This window comes from Corvus moneduloides, chromosome 4 (genome assembly GCF_009650955.1).
Source record: "Corvus moneduloides isolate bCorMon1 chromosome 4, bCorMon1.pri, whole genome shotgun sequence".
Lineage (NCBI taxonomy): Eukaryota > Metazoa > Chordata > Aves > Passeriformes > Corvidae > Corvus > Corvus moneduloides.
Window position 1 is genome coordinate 40,518,323 of NC_045479.1, and position 16,132 is coordinate 40,534,454.

Consider the following 16,132-nt stretch of genomic DNA (forward strand, 5'->3'; position numbering starts at 1 on the left):
ATTCTGCTGCAATGTCTGCGTCAAATTACCCAACAGTGTTGCAAAGGTGGTTAATATAGCTAGAAAATAGCTGCTGTAGTTGATTTAATAAAAACGTAAATTTACAAGATCCTCCAAATTATGCAAAGCTGACAAGTTGTCTGTTTTGATAATCTGAGCACTGGAGAATAACAGGGTGTCTTTATTTCACTCGCATTTTTATTCCTTCTCCCTGCAGTGAAGGGGAATCTTCATAATAGAGCAGTATTTATTGCAAAATGCTGGACTGACTGAATGGGAATGCAGCTCTTCCCTTCGGGATGAAAAATTTTGTTCAGATAGATCGGTATTGGTATAAGGTTGTATCAAATGCTATAGTGGAAATGCTTTAGTTTTCAAAAAAGAAGTATCCATATAGCCATGTGTTATTTTCAGAGCTAAAGTAAGTCTCTTTGTTCCTTAAAAATCTGACTTTCCATTTGAATAATGTGCTAGGTGCCAGCAGTAACCTGTAAAATGATGAAACAAAATACTGAGTTGTACAAAATCTTAATGTGTTAGGATCTCATAATATTTCATTTCAATATTATGCGGGTAGATCCAGTAGATATCACTGTCTTCCTGACACATGAAGCACTCGATATCTGCATGTCTTTCTCCTTGTCTTAATGTTTTCTTGAGACTGTTGTTTGAGTACATTGCTGTCCTCACTGAACCCCATGAGCTGGCTTTCTTTAAAGGTCTGGGTCTGTGGTGAACACCACTGTGACCAAATGAGTTCTCTGTGGTGCATCTGCCTCGCTGTGGTCACGCACAAACTTACGTGAAGAAAAGTAGGAGCATGCAACATCCAAAACCAATTAGGGTAGCTCATGTGGACAAATCCCCTGACAAGTGAAAGAGGGGATGGGGTGTAGCTGGTTTTAAGGTGATTTTCAGTCACTGTGTGAAAGGAGACGTTTGATACAGTGTGAGTGGAATTTTACGTGGGTTGTCCTCTGGGTGCGTATATTCCCGTGAAACAGAAGGGTGTGTACAAGTGTATATACTCCTGTCAAATAGAAGGGTGTGTTTTCTGCATGAGACATTCATTTTTTGCAAACTCTATTTTTCCTCCCCCAATTTCATATTTTGCATAATTTGTATTCTTCACTGAATACTGGTTCTTCACAAAAATTTCCTGATTGTATCTAAATGTCACACTGTATAAAGATTGTAATCTTCAATTTAATTTAGAGAAATTTCACTATGTATTTTTTTTATCCTACAGAGAAGTGTAATAGATCATAACATTTTTTTTCATTCGTTTATTTCAGCTGATGTGATCTGATAAGATTAACCAGAAGTTTGTGTTAAATAGGATACATATATTACACTGCCTGTCTTATCGTATGGAAATATAAGCTTCTTTCATCTAGTGACCTTCTACTGAGTACTTATGAATACAAATACAGTTGAGAAAGCATTTGTATGTTATATATATTCTAGATTTATAAATAATCTTTCAGGCTGCTGAAGAAAGGAGTGAGTGCAGCAATAAAAGTGATACAAATTCATGGTGCTGCCCAAAAGCATCACAATGAAAAAAGATTTTTACAGATGAGTCCAGAGAAAATTGTAACTAAATGTGCAACTCTGTTAATTAATAAGGAAGAAATGTAATTACTAGAGTTTAGCCTGTGTTATATATACTATAAATAATTTTTTAGTATGAGGGTTTTTGATCTCCTAATATTATATTACCTACCTTTTTGTTTTTACCTTCTCCCCCATATTTCTTCCTGAAACCAGCTGAATCTAGCTGCAGAGCTGAACGACAGACACCTCAGAAAATTATGTCTGTTTATTGGGATGTTGAAATATTTAATACTCACAAAATCCTTAATTTGGTTAAATATATATATATATTAACACATGAGGTATAGTTAAATTAATTTCAGGACTAGGACTTTGGACAAGAACAGTTCTGTTAATCCTCGCGATTGTTGTTCTGAAAGAAGGTGATAAAACCATGTCTATCATGAGTGAATATTTTAGAAATTGTTCCAATAACTACATCTTTTCTAGACCTAGCAAAAATGAGGAAAAAAATACGCAAGTACATACAATAGATCGTTATGTTCCATGCTGTATTTGAAGCATGAATTCTTTGTTTTCTGAAATCTTTTTGAGAAATTCAAATCCGTACGTGACCTCCCTTGGCAAGGACAGAAAAATTGTCTGAAGAAACTTAAGCAAAAAATAATCCCATTGACTTGGTTGGAAGTGACTGTTGCAGTGCTTCAGAGGCTATTCAACATACACACCAGTAATCTAGAAGTAGTAAACAATACAATAAGCTTTTCGGATCAAAGAATGCATCTTTTCACTGTTAGTAAAGCCTTATCTGACCAGGTCTGCTGCTGGTTTTGCATATGTATCACAGTGTCTGTATAACTGTTACAGTTTTACACATTTCCGCTTAATCCCATTGGGACTCAGCATTTCCTTACCTAAAGGCTTGATTTTTTTTCTGGTGTCTGAAGTCTGTCTTTTGCAGCCTCCTAGCTCTGTAAGTGTGCTCTGTTTTGCATCCTCTGCCAAAGGGGCTGAACCAGGATAAATCATGAAGTCAGATCACAAAGGCAAGCAGCAAGCAGTTCTTCCTCATGGTGTAGATACAACCTCTTGCCATTCTCTGCCCAGCAAAAGTCTTCAGTGATGTTAAGATTGCACAAAAGTGAGCTCTTGAGTTGAGACCTGCTCAACAAAATCATGTTCTTTTGAGCACTGCAGGCTCACCTGGCACTGATGTTGGCAGGTGATGTCAAGGTCCATATCCAAACAGATGGGAGTGGAAACCTTACTGCCTGGTGTAGACAATGCTGACCCACAGCTGACTGGGAAGAATCAAAGAACAAATGTTAGGGCAGCTAAACTATCATCTTGCAGTATCTTCTAGTTGGCCATAAGTTAAGGGGAAGTGTTTAAACTGGTCTGCCTGGGTCCAGCAAAGTTTATGGCATCAAGGACAGGCATCTGTCAGATGAGGAGGTAGTAATAAGGATTCTGGATGCCGATCTGCAGAAAGAGAGCAGCAAGTTCAGGCAGCTTCGGTGTCTCAAACCTGAAAGAGCTGTGAGCAGGGGCTGTGTGCTGAGGCAATAGCCTTTGGTTTCTGGAACAGTTTGTCCAGGGGAGCAGAGAGAAAAGAAAGCAGATATAACGTGGTATTTATTGGTATTATTGATGTGAGGTTCTGTTACCTGAGCAGGAGGTGGCAAGAAAGAGAGGTGGCAAATTCTTTCCTCTAAAAGCATATTCCCCACTTAGCCTTCTCTTGGTTTTCTCTGTATGGGAGAACAAGAATACACAACTCCTCTCCCCTTTCCCTCCATAATAGTCCCAAGATTTTCTGTTCGCTTTCTGGACCACTGAATTACTCTGACTTAAACCTTCGCCTTCATCCTGTGGTTTCATCCCTCCTTGTATGCCCTGTCCATCCCTGGCCGGAGGTCTGTGCTTACAAGGATGGAGCCATCAGTCCATGCCTTCAGGTGCATCTGCTTTTCCACTGGTTGGGTTTTATGGCTCTCTGGTACAAGAGCAACTACAAGAAGCAATAACAAGGTTGGTGAACAAATGACTCGATTACCCCTATCTGGTTTTAATGAAATAAAATTTCACCAGGTCTGTCTGGGCAATTGCAACTGTACTGATGGAGTGTTTCACCTTACCCTTGGAAACGTGGCTGTTGCTCCAACCAATAAAACAAAAATAAGAAAAACAATCACTGTAATAGTAGTGAGTTGGAGTAGGGGAAGCACAGGGCTGCAGATGCAGTGAGGAGCAGGCAGGGAGAGAGAAACGGCTCAGAGTGTGAAAGCTGTCCATGCTTCCTTCTGGCTTTCTGTAGCTGGTGGTAGAAGGTGTGCACCATGACTATAACATTAAATATAGTGATGGATAGAAGACGGCAGAAGATAAACTAAGCAATTTTGTAATCAAAGCATGTGAATGGGACAGAATATATGAAGACAGTTTGAAATATATCACTCAAGTGAAGCATAGATCCTGAGAAAGAAATAATGATCTGTTGTCTTAAAGGAGAGTATCTGGTACAGGGCTTGGGGTTTGTGCGTAGATTTGATGTGATAAACTCTATATGGAATATTTTGGTTTGCTTGCTTGGCTTCTAGAATGGGTATGGAGTTTTGTCCATAAAGGTGGTATGGAACTCTAGTTTAAGTGGTATGCTCTACTTCATAATTTTCTGAATGATTTGTAAAAGCAGGTTAATTTGCTGTTTAAATAGGCACGAGAGAACATAAAACTCCTCGTGAGCTGAAGAAATCTTAACAAATGGTGCAATGTTTGGCCAGTAAATGTTCAGGTGCACTAAAATCTGCTCTCTTCTCCCTTTAGTGAAGGCAGAAAATTCGATTAGCTGTGTGTTTTCTATTCAGCATCATTTTATTTTGGTGTGATCAAATGCTTGGTGGTCCTGCCCACACACACCAATCCATCAATTCCCTCCACTCCCTCCCTCCCCCTGTGGTCTGTGCTTCAGCGTCTGTAATACACTTGTCTACAATTGTCAAAAAGCTTTCATGGTTATCAAATCAGGCTTTTTCTTTTTCCTTCCTTACAGATCTGTAAGATTAAATCTTTAATATGCTTTGATTAGAATATTTCCATTTGAAATAGGCTCCTTCTCCCCCAGAAGTAGGATTCCTGGTGTTTTTGCCCTATTTATCCAGAGGGAACAGTAAGGGAAAGGATAGATATAAGGAAGGAGGAGAAAAAGCACCCGGTCTTGCTGAAACGTGGGGCCCTTTGCCTGGCACAGCGACCATCACTCCCTGCAGGGTCAGGGAATGCGAGAGGCTGGGAGATGTGTCCCTCTAATATCCGCGTCTGTGTGTGCAGTTGGATGCTTTCTAGCTTTTAAAGAAATACGGCTTTTTAAGCCCTTCATCTCCTCATGCAGGTGGTGGTGACGGCGGTAGTAGTTGAATGACACAGCTTTGCTGGATGACACGGAGCTGATCTCTGCATCAGCCAGGAGGAATTAAGCTTTGTCACTCCCCGCCGGGGCTACCTTTTGCCTGGTATGTGCAGGAGGAGGAATTCACAGGCTGCTGCTGCATTCACCCAAGCAGAGCCTGAGCGTGCTTTGCCAGGGGAGGCAGGCAGCCAGAATGATAGCTGTCTCTTTTAAATGCCGCTGTCAGATCCTGAGGAGACTTGCGAAAGGTAACGTGCTTTCCTTCTTACACATCCAGGGGCTCCGTTGCATCCTTCCAGAGACACAGCCTGATGTTTTTACTTTTAAATATGACCGTCCTTCCTATGTACTGTCAGGCAACAAAGAACTCCTGATACAGGAGGGTGTACGGGCTCTTTCAGTTACCATTCCTACATGTCCCAGGCTGTGGTCCTGTTAGGAAGATAGATTTCCTTTTTTCTTTTTTTCTCTTCTTTTTTTTTCTTTTTATTTTCTTTTTTTTTTTTTTTTTTTTTTTTGGTTATTGCTAAAAAAAGGGTTTTTTTCTCAAGTGAAGTGCTAAAGTTATTGTAAGGTGCAATTGTTTTGTATTTTTGCTAACTGCTCAGTGGAGTCCCTCCTGGGTCAGTGCATGCTCTGCCTTACTGGGAACAACTGACACTGCTATCCTGGACCTGTATCCAGAATGAATTTCTGTTGTTTCATGTCCTTTGCGAGCTATTTTTACCTGTGCTTTAGATGCCAAAGACTTTTCTGTGTGATGAGGTATGGATAGCAGCATGTGTTTTTTCAGGACTGCACTGGCATGTCACACTTTTGAAGTTAATTTGCCTGTTAGAGCAGTATGCATTTTATCTTACTGTAAATCTTTGTAGTCTCTTGTTTTACCGCTCAGAACTTTAAAATACTACTCGGAGTCCTGTGTGATTGTTAAAGCAGATATGTGAAAACCTGCCTAGGACACCTTCCCTGTTCAGGAACATACCTTATTTTCTAAAAAGAATGTTTACTTTTTTTAAAAAATCTGTTATGTTTGGTAATTTTTTGCCTCTCTATGTAGAAAGGTTTAATTTGGGATTTTAGCTCGATGTTTTGATGGAAACTTCCAACATTGTAATAGTGTTATGTGTCTGCAAATAAGAAGCTTCTATTTTTTGTCTTGGGTGCTGTGAAATATTTAATGGCTGTTACCATGCAGCTGGATATACATCCGTATGTGCATGAAACTCTTTTAATCAGCTTAGCTTGAAAAATCAGAAATCTTTGATTATTAGTCAGGATAGCTCAAAATCAATTAGTGTTTTATTTTGCAGAAGCATGAAAAGGTAGCATGCTAATACTATGAGATCAGTAATAGGAAGAGAGAAGAATACTGCAATCAAACTTATATAATCATTTTCATGTTACTTAGATTGCTTTGTGGGGCCATGTTGTTCAAAACATAGGAACTTATATATTTATTAATCATCCTCTCAGTAGATTTGCTTCTCTTTCAAATCTGTGCTGTGTGATGCCTGTTTTTCTCGTCTGTGTAAAATGTTTCGATTCTGGTAGCTCTGTTACACATTTATCAGGTTGAAAATCAGTGTATTCCCTTTTTCTGGTGTGAGCAGAGCAACCTTTTTGTCTGCTGATGTCTTTATCAGACAGATCTGGGCACTAATTTAATCTGTCACTGATGAGAGTTGTTACTTCACTTAAATACAGTTTCCCTGTGAATAATCAATAGCCTTATACATCATAGCCATCTTAATTCTTTCATGCTTCCGTCGTTCAACAGAACTCAGGCTAGTGGGTTTTTTCTCCTTTGAAATAATCTTAACTTCCTTTGAGACTCCTCACTCCTCCCACTCCCTCCCAATAGGAGCTGGCATGATACTATTGATTTTTTGCATTAGTGTGCTTTATGGTTGTCTCTAGTTGATAAAGTCTAGAGGTATGTTCATATATTCATTCTCCTGTAAGCCATGTGCATGCTGGACTGGTGTTGCTGTCCTAATTGACAGGTTCCTGAGTTTTCACTGCTGAGTAAAACCTTTGTTCTTTTATCTAGTTCTCTGGGGTTTATGACCTTGGCGTTTACATCTCAGACAGCAGTTAAGGCCTGCTCAACACAGCCAGCCTAGCTGAGGACAGGGATGCACCTTCACACTGTTAGTGTGGAGAGGATTCTTGCCAACAGCTGGCAATCTCCTGCTGCTGTATCAGCTGGAAGATCTCCTTTCCTTCTAATTTGATAGTCATGGGGTTTTGCGCATTCATTGAGTTCCTTTGCTCCAAAAGAAGTTTTCCTTGCTTTAGTACTTGCCCCCAGCCTGTCTCTGCTAGGGTCTTTTTCTTCTGCACTAATCCTGTAGCTTTGTGCAGTTCCCCAAAATAATTTCTTTACTGTCTTCAGGCCCTCCTGTGGTGAAAAGAAACAGATATGCTGCACACTATATTAGTGTCTTGTGTTTTTAATAAAAGATGTGTGGTTAACTGTACACAAAATGTGGAAATACCAGCTTTATTTATGTTACGTCATTTTTCATGCCTGTCTTGACAAAGTAAGCTTGTAACGTCACTTCTTGTTCTTTCAGATAGGGCTGTAAACAGAAATGCCTCATCTGTGCAACTGGAGACTCTCTAAAGGCAATTCTTTCCAACATGGAGATATTCAGGCAATATTGTATTTTACAGCAATTGCACTCCCCTCTTGTACTTCATCTTAACCTTTGAAAGCAAAGAGGAGAGCTTCTTTTGTATGTCTTTCTATTGCTGCAGGTACTTACTTTGTAATTGAAAAAAATTCTGGCAGGAGAATCTTCAAGTGTTGTGAGCTAATTTCAAGGCAAAAATATCATATAGTAGTGGGAATGCTCTCCAAAACCTAGTCAGTGACCCACTCCTGCTCTTCCTTCTCATAGTTGTGAGTCAGAGCTTGCCGCAGATAACCCTTACCTCTCTTGACCTCATCTCCAGGGTCATCTTCAGATGGGAGCATTAGTCTTCTTCTTTGTCCTCTGCCTTCAAACGTACACCATTCATAGGAGGCAGGCACAATTATAGAATCACAGAATGGTTTGGGTTGGAAGGGACCTTCAAATGTCTTCCAGTCCAGCCCCCTGCCCTCAGTCCTGCTTCACTGCTGCCCCTGCCCATGCACTCCTCCTGTGTCGTATTGCCTCTCTGGGTACAAGGGCTACTGTGGCTGCTGCAGCTGCTGTACAGAAGTCTTCTTCTGTAGTTCCACTGTATCAATCACTCCCCCTCTTAAAGCAAAATATGTGGCAAACAAGAAGTGTACAATAATTATTCATGTGGGAAATTTAGAAGACTGAGATTAGGCCCCTTAAAATGTATTACACTTCAGTTTTGTGAGTCTTAATTTTGGAGGTCAGTACATTTTCAGTAATGAAATTGCACTTTACCAAGGTCAGATGAAGGTTCATATTTCTGTCCATTAACAAGCAACCATGGAAGAAAAGTATTACGTTATTTGATGATGCAATTTGCAAGAATGATGCCGTGTGAGACTTCTTTCTCATAGGTGTTGAGACATGATTTGAATTTAGATCTAGTCTACCTAGTTAAGAACAAAAATAAGCTGCTGTTTTCTACACCAGTGTGTTGATTCTATGCTGTTTTTCTGTTATGCATTTTTTTAATAGCTGCTAAAATGTTTATTGTGGATGAGAGTTTGTGCTATAGTTACCTGATTTCTTTCATGAATAAATCTTTCATGCTTTTACATTTGAGCTGAAATATTGTTGGGTCAGTCTCTTTTTACTGTGATTATCTATACGTATTTGAATCTCTATGTGTATGTATATACATTTTAAGCAATGTTGGAAGTAGTTAAAAGGTTCTGAAAAGAGAAAAGGTATCTTCTTACCATATTAGCTACTAAAATTTGCACTGAGAAGAGGGTTTTGTAATTTTTGTATATTAATTTTTTCTCTCCTTTCTATCCCAAAAGAGCAAGGTAAGCCAAAAGCTACATTTAGAATTTGAAGTAGTAGCTGTTTTTATAGTTTTCACAATGAGAAGTACTGGGCTTAGAGAGAATGATAACTTATATTTTGACCAAGTGAATATAAGGAGAGGCCACATTTGAAGTTGCAAGAGCAACCACAGATCTGCGCTTCATACAGCTGCTTGTATTGTAGGATGATTTTTTTATGCAGTGGAGAAATACTAGGGTTTTTTCCCCCCAGTTTATTCGTATAAGACCTTGGGCATTGAGCAGTATGTTGTGCATACCAAAGAGCCTGTGGTAATCCCTTACATTGCATATATAGGCTAAATAAAAATGGTACAAATTACAGTTATTAAGTACAACAATGAACAATATACATATATAATATATTATAGAAATGTGTAGGCTGGTCAGTTTTACAGGTAAATTAACCACTTTATAGTTTAAAAATTACCTTTCAAGCAGTGCATTACGAAGCCTTGGCTGTGGTTAATTTATGTACGGACATGTTCGTTTTTTCCCTTTATTAGCCGGAAGAACAGGACTTTTAGGAAGCTGTGTCAGTAGTATAAAGTTACTTACAGAAATGGGTCTCTTTGTTAGAGTCAGGAATGCAGTTTTTAACATACACAGATCAGTGAAGTTATTCTGGATTTTATTATAATGGAAACAGAATAGGAGCACTCTGATAAAGATGTCAACTGTTGTTACACAGGGCATAGCATGAGGAGCTGAGTGGAATGTCTCTCACCCATCAAAGCTTTATAGCCTATCTTCAGGATAATTTATCACCTACTGCGCATACAGATCCTTTCTGCAGACATATATTTTTATTCTCCCAGTATGTTTCCAATACAGTGAGATAAAGCAAGCTTTAAAGGCAAGATGCTGCACTCCATTTTACAAGATGATCAGTTATCTAAAAATTGGATTGGGGCCTAAAGCATCAAAGGATGAATTCTGAATGTAGCTGGACGTAGGTTATACTTTGCTTTGCCACAAGCAGCTACAGCACAACAAACACAGATTTTTTTTTTTTAAAGTATGAAATTAAAGTGGTGTAAAGACTTGACATCAAGGCTGTCTAGTATCTTATTACAAACTTGACAGTGTTCCAGAGACTCATCTCTGGTTAATTAATTATTTTAATAGTAATTCTAATTATGTTGTCTCTTTTTGCCAATAAATTGTTTATAAAAATGCAAGTTAACTACTAGAACTGAGTCAACAGCTTGCTTTGAATGAAGTAAAAGTCACAAGTAACAATATCTGTAGGGACTTTTAAACACTGGTTGCTTCCCTGTCTTTCTAAAATTAGTTCTGAATATTCAGAAAACTCTTAAATGTCTGATAAGTTCTATAAATAGGCAGTCAGTATGGATTTGTTGGCTTTGTGCATTAGGTTGGGGTTTCAGAAACAAACTTTGAGGTTTTTCATACTCAACACCTATTTATCCAAGTTGTCCATATCTCCCAAGTTTTTTGCATTTTATTTCTGAAAGTGACTTCTGTGTTTCTTCTGACTTAGTAAACAAGCTACAGTGAAAGAATAAAGAATAGAAGCAAAATCTGGAAACTTTCTTTTCCACTAGCATGTGGGAACTTCAGGGCCACGTCCAAAGCTGCAGCCCTTCCTCAGCCATTAGTGGGTACTTCATGAGAAGACAGGAGAGAGTCCACAGGGGAGAGCTGTGGACGTCTGTCAGCAAGGGAAGTTTTGACATTGCTCTTAGTGCTTGTAATGTAGTAAAAATAATTTAAAAAAAAAAAAAAACAAACCAAAACAAAAGCATTCCCTGGTACTTGGAATTTTTTGTTTTGTTTTGTTTTTTTAAAAATTATTTTGTTGAAAGACTGTTTGTCAGATAAGAAAATGAAGGCAAAGAGTGGCCATGACCTGTCTTACGTCGCTCAGTGGGTCCATGCTAGTCTTGGGGACAACCCTGTCCTCCCCTGAACTCCCATGTGATCATTACTCATTAGGAGCAGTTACTGAAGTTGGCAAAGACTATGAGAGCAGAGAAGACATTGCAAGACTTTCTCCGTTCCAGATTTTTCGCCAGTTTTGACTTTTTTATTTGCACTTTCTTAAGTGCCTTTGGCTAGGATTGTTTTAGGATTGCTTTGAAATTGTAAGTACCTGCATTATGATAGCTGAAGGAGAGGGAGAGAGATGAATTTTCATTAAGATATTCCTTCTGTAATTGCTATTTAGGCTTTCCAGCACTGAGTATGTGTAGAACAAAAGAGGCAGATTTATTATATTTAATGAGCATTATTAGTTCGCAATATTGTCTTTTTGTTCAAAGGAATTCTTTGAACTTATTGTTGTAAGAGGTAATGAAAGGAGAAAGGATTTTCTCTTCTACAGCAAGCTGATCACAGTTCACAAGTTCAAGCAATATTTCTTTGCCACTAATATATTCCAGAACTGGCAAACTCTTTATTAATTATTCAGGATGATCTAAAGCACAGCAGCATACTAACCAATCTGTGTGAAGCTTTGAGAGAAAAGAAATACATAAAAATACTTTCCAAATCAAGCATGTACTAAAAGTAGGAGCATTGCTGCAGCCCTTATGGTCTGAGGGTGTGTGTATGACTGGAGTTCTGCAGAGAAATTCTCTGGCTTAGATAAACAGATATAATTGCATGCAGGCACCTGTAAGGTGTAAAGAGAAAGCTGCAATCATATAAAGAGATGGTAAGTAGCCATTAGCTGTCTTTTATCTATCAGCTCTTACTAGCTGCTTTCTGATGTGGCAGCTCTGATATCAGTTACACATGGAAAATGTAGGAAGTGCTTTTTCCAGCATGTGTAGATTTGCAGGATGGGTTATAGAAGTTGCTGGCTGGTTCCTGCTGAACTTCTTTCACAAGAGTTCAGCAGGTGATTGGGACTTTGTGCCTTGTCCCTAGTGGTCTGATGGGAATAACTATGTTCCTCTCCTCTGAAAAGTATTCTGAGGAAAATTAAAAAAAAAAAAATAGATTACCATGTGTCGGTTTGTAGGTTTTTTGAGTATTAAAGGTGAAGTTATTTTAAAAAAACAGTTTATTGGTAAGTGGTGCCAGTTTTAATATGAACGCAGGCAAGACATTTGAGCTGTGTGTGATGAAACCCCAGGCTTGCTCATGGGTTGGTTGTTGCACAAATATCCTTCCAAGTATCACCATTGCTGCAGGACAGAAGTGTGCTGCAAATATTCCATGAGTTTGTCTTCGGTGTCATTGCTGCTTCTAGTTGTAGAAGACAGATATTCAGAAACAGCCCAGGATCCCAGTCTGGGTGAGCATTCCAGAGTGGCACAGAAGGTGTGAGGAAGGCTGGAGCCAAGAGCTAGGCAGGAGCATGTATCAGGTACAGTGGGAGAGACATAGCAAATTTTGCCAGTCTGCAGAAATCTGTGCCCATCCTTGCCTTTGCAGAAGAACACTGGATTTTTCTTTGCAACCAAATTTGCTCTCACTCTGTGCCTATCTGATGCCCATGGGAGTTTTGATTACTTTGAAGTATCTTAATTCCACAGAATTCTGTGGATGGAGGTGAAGCCTGAGGAAGCATGGAAAGGAGAAGGGTGGCATGGGGTAGGAGAGAGATGACACACACTGCAGGCCTTTGCTTTGCAGTCAGCTGGAGGTGCCCATGGCCCCCATCTCTGGGGTGCTGCGGAAGCGGGCGAAGGAGACCTGAGCTACAACTCGGGGAATGAGCTGGGGGAGATGCAGCTCTGCTGGGAGCTCAGCACAGCAAGCGGGAAAGAGGACAGTGAGGAAAGGAGAAGTCAGGGGGATGTGAGAAAAGGTGAAGCAGACATGGCATGTGCTGCGGGCATAGCCTGTTGCTGCGGGAAAGGCACATGCAATGTGAGGAAAAACAGGGACCCACCCTGCTGAGAATAAAGCAGCAGGGGTTAAAAATGGTGATTTTATGGAAATGTTCTATCCCATATAAAGTTCAAGTCTACAATTATGTAGTAGTACCTACCTAGATATCTTAGGAATATATTGCAAGGTGAGGCTCCAGGTAGAAATGGTCTCTGGTTCCTTGTGTGAAGAATGGACTCACTCTCTCATGAGCTTTATTAATCTTAGTTTGGGGGTCTGCTAAATCTGAGATACACTGTGTTATAGGAGTGAGATCATACCTGCCTTCTGAGGCAGATTTCTGCAGCTTAATCTGTCAGCCAGCATGACTCTGCTTAATAGTGCCTCATCTACATTTCATATTGTGGTGCTGCTGATGTGCTTCTGCCATGGGAAGGTCCTGTTCTTGGCACAGGCAAGTCTGTCTCTGTCAGCATAGGTTACAGCACCTCTCCAAGCAGCACTCAGTAAATCAACAAAGGGTAATCTCATTTCTTCTGCCCTATCTGCATTCCCTCAAGGAGTTCTGCAGGCCTGGGGAGACGGCTGCTTGGCGGGGCATGTAGGGAGGACTGCCCTGCTTGGAGAATATCCTAAAGGGCCAAGTTTTCACAAGTTGCAAGGAAAAAGAAAGTGGTTCATAACATGCTATTTTTTTCTCAAGGGAAAGAAAATTTATATTAAAATTTTATAAATTTTTTAGTAATATAAAATTTTATAAATTTATTAGTAATATAAATTAATGGAACCTTCTGCATCATCAAACTGATTTACCACAGTGTTACCACAAACACCGTGTCATTCCCTTACTCTCATTTAGGATCATTTAGGTTGAAAAAGACCTCTAAGATCATCCAGTCCAACGACTTACCCAGCACTGCCAAGTCCACCACTAAAACATGTCCCTAAATGCCACATCTACACATCTTTTAAATACCATTTCCCTGGGCAGCCTGTTCCCGTGCTTGACAACCTTCTCTGTGAAGAAATTTTTTGTAATATCCAATCTAAACCTCCCCTGACACAACTTGAGGCCATTTCTTCTCATCCTACACTTGTTACTTGGGAGAAGAGACCAACCCTACCTGTGTACCTCCAGGTAATTGGAGAGAGTGATGAGGTCTCCCCTGAGCCTCCTTTTTTCCAGTCTGTACACCTCCAGCTCCCTCAGATGCTCCTCATAAGACTTGTGCTCAAGACCCTTCATCAGCTCTGTTGCCATTCTCTGGACACGCTGCAGGACCTCAAGGTCTGTCCTGTAGTGAGGGGCCCAGAACTGGGCACAGGGTTCAGGGTGTGGCCTCACCAGTGCTGAGTACAGGGGAATGATCACTGCCCTCGTCCTGCTGGCCACACAATTTCTGATATTTAAGAAACTGCAGGCCAAGTTCTGTCGGCGTCTTATAAGTGTATGAACTTCTAAAGATGCTCATCCTTTATTGTCTCCTTTCTTCTTTTGGGCATTTGCTTTAAAGCATCACTCCTGTAATATTTAGGAACCTTTTAAGACTGTGGGCAAAAGTTAAATGAAAGCTTCAGCCCAGAATGTTGTTATTACACAAAAAGGAAAAGTATTAGGTAAGTCTCCACTGCAACCTCTCTATCTTATCACTTGAATTACTTATCTGCAGTTTTTATTAGTTATTAGTGCTGTTGGGAATTATGTTGTCACTCGAAAACGAGACTTCCCTGAAAATGTATTGGGGCAGAAAAATTGCTCCAGATTGGACAGATTACAAAAAGGCAAACACTAGACATAGTTTTGTGGGGGAAAATGTGTTACTGGAAATAGTGTCACATCTAACAAGCTTATTCTGCCTTAGCTTCTCAACTGTGAATAGAGAAAGATCTTAAGCAAGGAAATACCAGCTATTCCAGTGAATGCATTACCATAGTACATTGGTAAATGTCTCCAATACAGCACAGTTTAAATCCACAGTGCTCTCAAGGAAACATTTATACTTTTAGTCAACTAGAATTTGACAGCTCTGTCTGGCAGAAGATACTGTTTTTGGCATCTAGTTTTGGTTGGGGTTTGTTTTTCCATTTGTTTTTTTGCTGGGCATCCAGCATGTGTTGTGACCTCTTAGAGACCAGTGCAGATTTGCAAAGATACTCTGGGCATGTTGTTCTCAGCTGTATCACAAGCCAGTGATGAATAACAAAGATGAAATTTCCTACCATGTTAGGAGGCTTAAGTTGATATATCATTTCCTTCTCCCCAGCAGTCCAAAAGGAGGGCACCCTTGAGTATTTTAAGCTTTCCAGTGACAGGGTTTATATGGTTTTTTTCCTTTACTGACATGCTTATGTACATAAATTTCTGTAGACCCTAAGATAGTATGATGTTGTTATGGCACCTGTGGGTCAGGAATCCATTTTGCTGAACCTGAGACTTAACTTAGTGCAGATTTTGTTTCATTGATCTAAAAGGAGTTAGGAATGGAGATAAAACCTGACAGCCTGAGCTAATATGTAATATGAACAGTTCTTTTTTACTGGACAAAAAAAACCCCCAAAACCGAAACTCCACAAAGCTTGAAAGTAAAAAGAAACTGCATTCTTCAAAAAGAAACAGACATAACAACTTTTTAATTAATAGCTTTTTCCTCAAAGAATAAGAAGGAACAGAGAAAATGGGGATTCTGATTTAGGTTTTGTTTTACTACTTAAAAAAAAAAAGCAGGAAAGTGCAGTGTTCGTGGGGGAGTTCCTTGGGAAGTTCAGCAGTCCAGAAGATTGTCTAGCTACATCTTGTCTCTGTTTTCACTCTGGAGCTGTGTAATGCAGTGATAAATGTGCCCAAAGGCCACTTACTCAATGTTCCAGAGCTTCCAAGGCAGCAGGAGCTCGTCTCGATGTGCAAATGGAAGGTAGGTTATGCCTTAGGAAGCACATGAGCTCCCTTTGTAGAAGAATGCAGTTTACTCTTCAGTGCTGCTGTTATGGACCTTGTCAGGATGGTTCAGGCAAGGCCACCAAACCAGCAGCAGCAGCAGTTCCTGCAGATGCCTGTCTGAGAGCCACTTCCTACGTGCATATGCTATGTAATATTGAAGAGCAGCTGCTCGGTGTTGGCTGACAGCTGCACTGAGGTAGGAGCTGTAGCCCCAGGGAGCAAGGCTGACTTCTCTTTTTTTGCATCTGTGGCAGTAGCACAGTGTGGAGATCTCCTTTGTCCAATGTAACAGAAAATCTTCATCACTTACTCCCTGCAGAAATGTGAGTATAAACTCTGCCCTTATTTTTCATGGGATTCACATCCTTACAATTTACCCAGACTGAGAACTTGGAGTGGTTGGGCTGGGATGTGGTGTGCCCAATACTGAGCTTTTCAGCTG

General features: G+C 40.0%; 1 protein-coding gene across 10 annotated transcripts in view; it reads left to right on the plus strand.

The window, feature by feature from the left end:
- The window catches only part of GRIP1 (glutamate receptor interacting protein 1), a 323,862-nt gene that overhangs the window by 161,029 nt on the left and 146,701 nt on the right, over window positions 1-16,132 (plus strand). Inside the window, exon 1 of one of the 10 annotated variants that reach the window (XM_032105202.1) lies at window positions 4,838-5,214. The exons of the other annotated variants lie outside the window; for them this stretch is intronic. Within the exon in view, the coding sequence (XP_031961093.1) occupies window positions 5,160-5,214 (55 nt within the window). The 5' untranslated portion in view covers window positions 4,838-5,159. Of the gene's footprint in view, window positions 1-4,837; window positions 5,215-16,132 lie in introns of those variants that run through there. 10 annotated transcript variants of the gene reach the window in all.